Below are 11,802 nucleotides of genomic sequence, written 5' to 3'. Positions count from 1 at the left end.
TAACATCAAAACAAACTAAAACTGAGGGAAACGCATTAAATATAAGAGGAGAACAACGACACAACACTACAATGTAACACACACAGAAACGGATCAAGCAACAGACAAAATCCCACGAGAATAACAAATATAACATCAATCCAAATACATGAATTTGGGATAGACAAGTACCGTGACCCGTCTTATCGCAATGTGAATTTACACTCAAAAATAAGAGAAAACAAACGACGCAACGTTAAAATGTAACACATACAGAAACGAACTATAATATAGACGTTACGCTCGATGTTCGTACCTCATTGGAAATTCGGTGTAGTTGGCAAGATGCAAGTCCAAAATATATAATTGTGTGATATCATATTCATTGCTATAATACGTTTTTTAAAAGATAACGATTTTTAAAATAAAAACGAAAACGATTTTTAAAATAAAAACGAAAAAAATAATTGTTGAAACTATGTTTTATGCTGCATGCGACGAGCTTCATTTTAAAAAAAACGGCGATATTTAGGTTGTCCCGCGTAACATATTTCATTTATTGTAACCACTAAACTATGATTTTCGTCAAAACTATTTAATATTTTGAAAAACGTTTTTTTTCCATTATTAAACAGAATGCTTCCTTCAGTCTTTTGTGCATTTTTTATGACGTTATGATGACGTCATAGAAAAAAACGCCTTCCACACTACAATGGCAAATTTGTCCCGCGGAAAAAAAATTGGGATTCCAGATTTGAGAATCAAAAAACATTTATCTAAAATGAAAAAAGTTTTAGTATTTGTATTTACTACATCAATGTTAATTTGCTTAATTTTATGAATTTAAAGACAAATATCCTGAAAATTGATATATGGTAATTTATGAGCGAGTTTTCATAGGCTTACAAGTTTGTCGCAACGCCATTTTTTGACGTGAAAACGAACTCAACTCAAATTTACGTCAATTGTTCGCTTATAATGGTAGAATTTTATGATTTTTTTAAATGTTATTTTTCTTAATTTTTCAAAAAACTAAAATACATCAATTTTCGATAAGTAGTTAAAAAGCACCGTCGATTTTGCGGAGTCTTACAAGAATGTCGCACTTGCTTAAAAACAACGTTTCAGTCGAATTTTCGGTTGGAACGTTATGAAATATTCGCGACGTTGTGTTACGGTGCGACATGTTTACGCTGGACAGAAGGATAGACGGATAGATAGACGGACGGACGGGCGGACAGAATGACTTATAGATGGAGGAACGGACGGGTGGAAGGAAGGACAGACGGGCGGACGGACGGACTGATGGAAGAAAGGACAGACGGACGGACGGATGTATACATTAATAAGTCCTGTCAAAATTGTGACGGGCGTGTAAAAACGCAATGAAATTGAAAAAAACCCTCTTAATTAAAGGTCAATAAGTTTTATTAGGATATCGGCCAAGTCTATTTATTTGTATATCTTCTTGACTTCCTAAATAAAGGCAACAGTAGTATACCGATGTTCAAACTCATAAATCCATGGACAAAAAACAAAATCGGGGTAACAAACTAAACTGAGGGAAACGCATTAAATATAAGAGGAGAACAACGACACAACACTACAATGTAACACACACAGAAACGGACCAAGCAACAGACAAAATCCCACGAGAATAACAAATATAACATCAAAACCAAATACATGAATTTGGGATAGACAAGTACCGTGACCCGTCTTATCGCAATGTGAATTTACACTCAAAAATAAGAGAAAACAAACGACGCAACGTTAAAATGTAACACATACAGAAACGAACTATAATATAGACGTTACGCTCGATGTTCGTACCTCATTGGAAATTCGGTGTAGTTGGCAAGATGCAAGTCCAAAATATATAATTGTGTGATATCATATTCATTGCTATAATACGTTTTTTAAAAGATAACGATTTTTAAAATAAAAACGAAAAAAATAATTGTTGAAACTATGTTTTATGCTGCATGCGACGAGCTTCATTTAAAAAAAAACGGCGATATTTAGGTTGTCCCGCGTAACATATTTCATTTATTGTAACCACTAAACTATGATTTTCGTCAAAACTATTTAATATTTTCAAAAACGTTTTTTTTCCATTATTAAACAGAATGCTTCCTTCAGTCTTTTGTGCATTTTTTATGACGTTATGATGACGTCATAGAAAAAAAACGCCTTCCACACTACAATGGCAAATTTGTCCCGCGGAAAAAAATTGGGATTCCAGATTTGAGAATCAAAAAACATTTATCTAAAATGAAAAAAGTTTAGTATTTGTATTTACTACATCAATGTTAATTTGCTTAATTTTATGAATTTAAAGACAAATATCCTGAAAATTGATATATGGTAATTTATGAGCGAGTTTTCATAGGCTTACAAGTTTGTCGCAACGCCATTTTTTGACGTGAAAACGAACTCAACTCAAATTTACGTCAATTGTTCGCTTATCACTGCTCTTATAATGGTAGAATTTTATGATTTTTTTAAATGTTATTTTTCTTAATTTTTCAAAAAACTAAAATACATCAATTTTCGATAAGTAGTTAAAAAGCACCGTCGATTTTGCGGAGTCTTACAAGAATGTCGCACTTGCTTAAAAACAACGTTTCAGTCGAATTTTCGGTTGGAACGTTATGAAATATTCGCGACGTTGTGTTACGGTGCGTCATGTTTACGCTGGACAGAAGGATAGACGGATAGATAGACGGACGGACGGGCGGACAGAATGACTGATAGATGGAGGAACGGACGGGTGGACGGACGGACAGACGGACGGACGGATGTATACATTAATAAGTCCTGTCAAAATTGTGACGGGCGTGTAAAAACGCAATGCAATTGAAAAAAACCCTCTTAATTAAAGGTCAATAAGTTTTATTAGGATATCGGCCAAGTCTATTTATTTGTATATCTTCTTGACTTCCTAAATAAAGGCAACAGTAGTATACCGATGTTCAAACTCATAAATCCATGGACAAAAAACAAAATCGGGGTAACAAACTAAAACTGAGGGAAACGCATTAAATATAAGAGAACAACGACACAACACTACAATGTAACACACACAGAAACGGACCAAGCAACAGACAAAATCCCACGAGAATAACAAATATAACATCAAAACCAAATACATGAATTTGGGATAGACAAGTACCGTGACCCGTCTTATCGCAATGTGAATTTACACTCAAAAATAAGAGAAAACAAACAACGCAACGTTAAAATGTAACACATACAGAAACGAACTATAATATAACAATGGCCATATTCCTGACTTGGTACAGGACGTTTTTAAAGAAAAAAATGGCAGGTTGAACCTGGATTTGTGGCATGCCAAACCTTCCCTTTTATAGCCATGTGAAATATAACATTAAGATGACAACTCAATACTACAGGACTACAATATAAATGAATTGGAGAATACAATTGACAAAAAGTCATTTTTGCTATATGACTTTTATATATATGTTTGAAAATAATAGATAGAAATTGATAAAAAGAACTTCAAATTCGTCATTTAAGGGCAATGCAATAACTCCTTTAAGAACTATGAGAATTTTATAGTAAATGGACAAATGGTAGAGCTCAACATTTTGAAGATAATCACCTGGCCCTTTCGAATTGTCTATGTCTACGGCTGTGTTTAAATAATTGACATCATGCACTTGCATGTCCCCTTTGTTTATTTCTTAGCCATGACGGCCATCCTGGTTGACAAGCGGGGTCACAGTAAACTTTTTAAAACTAGATACCCTAATTATAAAAAATTAAATTAAAAAAAGACATATGATTTTAAATAAGGTTTGTTAAATGCAGCATAGTAATTTTAGATGTGAAAATTTATGTAAAAAATTGTATTGAAAGATAATGAACGACAGTCGACCGCTTTTTGTACTAAGGCAAACTGGGATTAATTTTATATAATTATTTTGACAGCTAAGACGAAATGAGAATAAGCCGTGCCAAGTGATGAAAAAAAAACTTTTCCTGTTGGGTCAAGCGAGCTAAAAACAACAAAGATTTCCAAACAAAATTACACCGTTCTTGAATTTAAAAAAAAATGTGTAACAACTGAAATTTTCAATTATAATGTAATGCGATTATGATTTTTTTTAGTTGACTAAACCGGGTTATGCATTGTGAAATCTATGACCAAACCGGGTGGTAAACATTGACGAAACCGGCCATTTCCATTTTGACATGACCCATTTCTTTCGTTCCATACTCAGAAATACAAGTATAATGACAAGTTTTGCAATCTCCGTGTCAGTATCTATCATCTCGTATCTTTCTTTCCGTACAATGTGAACAATTTAACGAGAAATTAAACAATTTCGAGGCAAGGTTTACTCAATTCGTCATTTTGACGTGCATTTTTACTTATTTCTCCGTTAATATAGAACGGTTGTAGAAAATATTGCATATCACAATAGAAAATAGTTGTATATGTATATATCTTCTTCGATTTTTAAAAAAAATATAAGAAAATAAGGAGAAACCTATCTTTCTTCTGTCTATTAATGCTCCGTCATTGTGCCGGATGTTAGATACCATCGAGTCCGATGATATTTTGCCGGTGTGGTTTAGACACAGTGGTTGTTCTCTATGATATGATCTTTCTAATTTTACAATTTTAATGCCAAATAAAGGTTTTTACTCCATTTCACGGTCAACTGAACATAGAAAATGATAGTGCGGATGGGGTATCCGTGTACTTGTTTTTTGTTTTTAGTGATTGAGAAACGGTAATCAGTTTATCAACTGTTGGAAAGATCTTACGATATGTACGAAATTACTACTTGGCCAATTTGGGATATATTATTCGAAAGCATGACATATGAAACATCTTTTGAAAGTGTTAACTGAATGTTGAAAATTTGAGATAATAACACTATACCTATTTTATCAAATTTAAACTTTATGCCCTTTTTAAGAACAAGAGAAAAGATAAAATAAAAATATATCTATTGTAGCTAGACATTTGGTTCCAAGGCAATAACTTGGAGATGAGCACATGCTTCGGTGCAACAGGACGCTTCTGCTTGACTTCCTCAAACTTTTGCTTAAAGCATTTATTTGTTCCAATCGTTGTTCAGGCAAATGACATATATCATCTCACAACACAGGCACATAAAAATACTTACCTCAGGACCCCCAGAAGGAAAATGATTTATTTTTTTAATTTGGGCGTGTCAAGCATTTCGAGATCGAGTGCTTAAACACAAAAATGTCAGGGTGGTTCACAGGTATTTTTTTCTACCTGGCTACGACAGTAAGACAAAAACATGATAGCCCCTAAGATTAACAAACAAACTAGACATGATACTTCCAGAGAATACTCAATATATTTGATTCGGTAAGGGGGCAACTTTGACCAACCGGGCCCCCAATGTATCCGTTCTAGTTTAAACTCCGGTCTAGGTACCAGAGAAGTGTTTGGGAGAGTGAAAATCACCGTTCTAATGTACTGAAATTTCCAGCGCCCCAAGTCAGAATCGAACCCAGGACCTTCAGCACTGTAGCCATCGGTCTTAACTTAATCACACTTAACCCTCGGACCATCGGACCATTGGACAGTCGGACTATTGTACCCCTTCTTGATTTTGTTACAAAAACTAATTTAAAGACTTGGCCCTTGAAGGGCCACATTTTCTTTCGAAAGGAAACGTTGATAAGAGTAATGACGTTTTTATAGTGTTCGTTTGTATAATATTGAAGAACTCGATTTGCATTTAGGATGTTCAACTCTTTTTAGGCTTATAATTAATGCACGTTTGTTGACTGCTGCAACTAACTGTCTTTCCGGTGCAATACATTGCAATGGAATCTGTGAAATTGCATTTAAACGTGGTTATACCAGTAAGAAAACATGCCCTATGGGACAGAAATTAGATTATACTTCCAAAAATAACTACAGCGATAGTTTATATGCCAGAATCAGATATTTAGTGTGTCTGTCAGTAAACGCATTATATGATCTCGTGAGGGTTAAAAATGTGTAGAAAGCAGTGCCAATACAAAAGATAGTATCAGACATATATTTTTAGCTATAATAATTATTGCATTACGCAAGTTATATGCGGAACTAATAAATAACTATGAATTCATTAGTTCTGATTTTCACAAGTGTATTTATAATAATATGACGAACTTTCACCGTGTGTGTGTGTGTAATAAAGGCTGATCATACAGCTACAGTACTTTGTGCTAAATAACCTGTATTCAATGTAAAATCATAATTCAATCAGTGATTGACGTACTTCAAGATATGATTATGTCTCGATATACAAAAGAAATATAGTGCGATCTCATTCTGGATACATTGAACTTGTTATGCATTGTTGTAATTATACTAGAGGAATTTGTTTTTACGCATAAACATCTTTCCAGTGGATTAATAATATGTTTTGAAATAATCAGACAGGCGTACATTTCTGTGTGCTCTTCGAATCATCTTCTTAAACTATAAATAAAAACATGTAATTAAGAACTCACTTTATCTTTGCAGATAATTTGAATTACATGCCAACTGTGTGAAGCTAAAATATTGGAGAAAAAGTACACAGAGTTATTATAAAACATACATTTATGTAAATGCCACGGATAATTGTAATGATTTTTGTCTGAAGAAAACTGACCGGCTTTTGGTCTTTTCGTCGTTGTTTTTTAATGTTGTGAAGTTAGATGAAAGCACGTCCTCACGTTTATAACTGACGGTATACAACATTTAAATGGTTTAATTACACTGTTATCTATGGATTTAGTCTTTCCATATTTTTCCATATATGTTTGTGTCGACAACAGAAGCATGTGAATTTCGCATGAAACTATTTATCAAAACAGCTGACATGAATTTATATTCCATAAATGGGTATTATTTTATTGCGAGATGTTCTTTAATCAAACGTATTTAAATGTTTTCAATTCTACCACATACTTTGGAGAAGATGTGATTCGCAACATTTCAACAACTAAATCTACATCCGAATTTTTATCATGGCCACCCCAAAACCGGAATATAGTACATGGCATTATTTTGTTAACAATTAGTGTTGTTGGATGTACGTTTAATTCATTTATGATCATTTCTATTGCTCCCAATCAGCGCTTACGTTCTGTACGTAATATATTGTTGCTGCATCTTGCTGGAGTTGGATTATTAATGTCAATGTTCCCAACATTATTTATAGGAGTTATTAGTTTATATGGATATTGGATCGGAGGAGAGGTCACATGTAAAATGTTGGGATTTTTTATAACAACTTTCACTTCCGTTAGTATCTGGACAATTGCTGCGTTAAGCTGGGATAAATATCAAACGATAGCTTCCCCACTTCATCATTCACTATCAGCTACTATACGTAAAATGACGTTTTTGTTTTCCCTTTTCTGGATTTTTGCTATACTATTGTCTGTCCCTCCCGTGTTTTTTAACAATAGACATATCAATCATCATAGTATCGACTCCTGTTACGGCGACTACTTCAAGTCTATTGGAAGTTGGTACGTTACGACAGTATTCTGTGGAATATACTTTCTGCCCTTTTTAGTTTTGTTATATTCTTATACACACATATTTATAATAGCTAGAACACAAAGCAGCCGCATAGCAGCAACTATGATTAGAATGACGTGTGTCGTTCAAGCACCTATTGCATTTGCGGGTCAGTCAAATAATGGTATTTCACCGAGTATAAAAGGGACAAAGGCAATGATGACGATACTTCAGTTAGTGGGAACATTTACATTTACTTACTTTCCGTATGCTATTGTTATAGTAATTCGTTCGTATTGCACTTACACTTGTATAAATTCTGTGTTATCTTTGGTTGTGATTACATTAAATCAAGCAGCTCCAGTGACGAACGGGGCTGTTTACGGTCTTAGAAATAAGATTTTACGTAATTCATTTTCTCGGTACATACGACGAGAATTTCGCCATATGTGCTATAAAGACAAACGGAGGGGCAGTATAAGATCTCGAACATCATCATTTCGGATGTCTTTTAGAAAGACTATTCAAAATGGTAGCCATGAATCTTTCCGCCGTACTCAATCTTTGAAGGTTACACACCTAAGTCCAAGCAGACCATCAATGCTGAATCTAGTTCAAAAACAATCCTTGCGTAAAACTCAATCATTTTCATTTGCTAATGGTCACACGTTATCCTGTCATGAGGAGAACATTTTAAATGTACCCGAAGAGAATTTCGAAGAATCAGACTCAATTGACCATATAATATCGATACCAGAAACAAAAGAACCAAATAGACACGCCGATACGATACTAGATAAAGAAGGAGAAGCAAATAAATTTGGATAATCACTGGTCTTACTTAGAGATGTTCTTAAATCAGTATGTGTTCGACAGAGAAATGTATATGCAGTTCATGTACTGTTATGTGGTAAGGAGTTCTGTTCATTCCAAATGTTCATATCGATAAGAAATTAAAAGAGTATATGAACATTTGTTTTGTGTTGTATTTAGTCAGTATGACTGATCTGTGTGTATTCCTATCATTTCTTCTAGCAACAGTATGAGGTATTTCAAATATCATGTTTTTGTTTAATTTAGAAACATTTATCTCAAAGGAATGAGCGTTTATACAAAACAGCCCTGTTCAACATGCATTGTTTCCTTGTGCTATGTAATCTGTTTGTCTGCAAATTCTTTGGATCTTCAGCAAACTCAAATGGCTGATGGAATTTTTCATTTTCAAATAACTGTTTGTTTCTAGAAGAAGTATCAAATTCTTATAATTACATCATAAATCGTTGGACTGCTAAAAAACAGAAAGGTTGGTTAGGTTTTATGGATGTTTTTGCATTTAACTTATAGAGTTCGGTATTTTTGTTACGACTTTTTACAAATCAATCGATATTCGTCAGTTTCTTGTCAAGAGAGTCATGTGTCGTTTTATTGGCACATACATCATCACTTTAAAAACACAAAGTGGCCGTTATCTTCCAATGTGGAGTGTGTATAGGCCAATTAATAAAAAAAGACGATGTCCATTTACAGTAAGATATTAGTCTTTTCAATGTGCAAGTATTGTGCTCACTAGGTCCGTCGATTTCTGCTCGTTAACCTTAACGGAAATCTGCTCTTAAACTATACTTTGATACAAGATATCTTAGGGATATTTAATTTCAAATGTGTCCTTATGACATAGCCGACATGGCTAGAAATAGAATATCGAGTTGAAATTTGGGTTTGTCTATTATTTAGAAAACCGTTATATGGAGAATGTCTGACAGCAGAAAAGTTCCGAATATGTTGATGCTGTCCATTTTGGCCAAAAAAAATGACCTACGACTCCCAATATTTCCACCTTACAATGTAGTACCTGAACAAAAAATATAGATTTAGGCCAGGAAAGAAGCATGAACAGCAAAAATTATTACCAAAAAAAAATCAAAACTTAACCAAAATTGTCAGTCGACTGCTTTTAAAGTTATTGTTATCAAATGACAAAGTTTTTTTACCACCGATGAGCATCTTGCACGGTCAGTAGCAGTGTGATAAGAATTAATAATATTATAAATTCTTTATTTAAAGAGGATAACTCAATTAGAACTAGTCTAATTTTCATTGATGCCCTCAAACAAAATACATGTATACAGTTTAAAACATTCGTACATTCATATATTAAAATGCAATATATATTAGTAAAATTGAGAATGGAAATGGGGAATGTGTCAAAGAGACAACAACCCGACCAAATAAAAAACAACAGCAGAGGGTCACCAACAGGTCTTCAATTTAGCGAGAAATTCCCGCACCCGGAGGCGTCCCTCAGCTAGCCCCTAAACAAATATATACTAGTAGTATAATTATATACAATTCAATCATTCAAACATACAAATGACAATAATTGTTTAAGTTTCGATTAAATTTTCGTATGCTTACAACAAAAGAAATAAAACAAATTATTCGACTTGCATAAAATTTTCAAGAACAATGTTTCTTGAATAATTCCACATTACGATTTTGAGTGATAAATTATTGTATACCTTGGTTGCAGAATATTGTAAAGAATTTTTATAAAAACTTATATTTGGCTTGGAATAATTAGATCATTTATATAATATCAGATCATAAGTTGTGGTGTTGCACATCATTAATATTTAGCATTGATAAGCAATCAGGCATGTCAGGTGTTATACATTAGAATTTTATACATTAGAATTGGTTGTTGGTATTTTATTCTTTTTGTAAAAGATAGCTGTTTTAAAGATAAAACATAAAACTAGATGGAACAGAAATGTCGCATTCAAGTATAATTCTTGCTATTCTTTTTTTGAAGTTTTATGAATTTTTCTGAATCTTTTTGTAATAAATTTCCCAAAACTGAACTGCAATAGTCTTTATATGGTAGAAAATATGCATTATGAAACAGTTGTCTTGTGTGTATAGCCAAATATACTTTAATTTTATACAAAAGTGATATTTGCGATGAGATAGTGTTGTATACTCTGTAACTACTGTTCTCGTCTTTTGTTTGTCATATATTGTATATAATTATGTTCGTTTGCCATAGCATGTATATGCTTCTTGTAAATAAAATATTCATTCAATAATCAAGTCGTTTGAGACCAATTATTCATATGCTGACCTGAGATTGTTGATCGCAAGCTTATTAAGTTTTAGCCGAAGTTAACTAGATTGTGACTTTGAGTGAGGATATTTTATCAACCTACTGAACTAATTTTTTGCCTACTATACTTACTTTAAAATCACTGGTCTGAGTTTTAGCCTCATTTATACTATACTTTGGCCGACTCCGTGGATGGGGCCCAAGTATAGTATATGTTTAAGTAATTCCGGTAAATTCTATCCCTGATGTCTAAAATACTCATACGTTGAGTCCTCGGTGTGGAGGGGGGGGGGGGGGGGGTAACAATAAATACTAACAGTTCGAAAAGTATAATAACTCTAACCCTAAAACTAACCCTTACCCCTCAGGGCAGCAAGTCGACAGGTCGATAAGTCAGCAGGTCGACAGGTCGATAAGTCAGCAGGTCGACAGATCAGCATATGAATATTTGGTCTTTTAAAACGATTAGATTATTCAGTGAGTCAGAAGGTCTACATGTTACGGAAGCCGATAAGGGCCATTCAAAAAAATAAATTTATGTCGTAATTTGGACATATCATTTCGTTATAACGATATCGCTATGTCGTAATTTGGACATAACTTGTCGTAATAACGACATGTTATGTGGAAATAACGACATCGCTATATCATTATAACAACCTTAGTCTTGTACTTTGTGAGCATTGAACCAATATGGGAAACAACATTTTCATCTATATTTATCAGAATTGAATCAAACTTGATATACATGTGCACTATAAGGTCCTATTCAAGTGTTGTAACTTAAAGTCACAAATTGGTTAAAACACATGACTGCCAAGAGACTTTAAAAATGTTCAAACTATTCTTCTCAAGAACACTAAAATGACTGAGTTTAAACTTAGTATAAATATATATTGTGTACCTAGTATCCGATGTCTTTAATAAGAGCTGTTGCGTTTAACATGATCCGAAGTTAAATATGGCCGCCAGTGAGGACAAAGTTTGTATCAAAACCCTATTGTGAACATATTCATTTTCTTTTTGAGAATGATAAACACTGAATTCAATCAAGCTTGATTGATATTAAAGTTCTTCTTCCGTTAACACCCATATATCACAACCACTGATAATAATCATATTATTAAATAAATAACAAAAAAGAGTAAAGTGCAATACCACACGACAGAGCCGAGGGCTGGTTTAATAACAACCATTATATATT

General features: G+C 33.4%; 1 protein-coding gene across 1 annotated transcript; it reads left to right on the top strand.

The window, feature by feature from the left end:
- Positions 1-5,837: 5,837 nt before the first annotated feature.
- Positions 5,838-8,465, top strand: LOC139527635 (histamine H2 receptor-like). Its single transcript, XM_071323173.1, has one exon. The coding sequence runs from the start codon at positions 6,890-6,892 to the stop codon at positions 8,321-8,323; it is 1,434 nt and encodes a 477-aa protein (XP_071179274.1). The 5' UTR covers positions 5,838-6,889; the 3' UTR covers positions 8,324-8,465.
- The last annotated feature ends 3,337 nt before the right edge of the window (positions 8,466-11,802 follow it).

This window comes from Mytilus edulis, chromosome 6 (genome assembly GCF_963676685.1).
Source record: "Mytilus edulis chromosome 6, xbMytEdul2.2, whole genome shotgun sequence".
Classification (NCBI taxonomy): domain Eukaryota; kingdom Metazoa; phylum Mollusca; class Bivalvia; order Mytilida; family Mytilidae; genus Mytilus; species Mytilus edulis.
This window is presented reverse-complemented; position numbering and strand designations above follow the sequence as displayed.

Bases quoted from the DNA above. Each gene is read 5' to 3' on its own strand.
- LOC139527635 (XM_071323173.1), top strand. From the start codon at position 6,890: ATGTTCTTTAATCAAACGTATTTAAATGTTTTCAATTCTACCACATAC.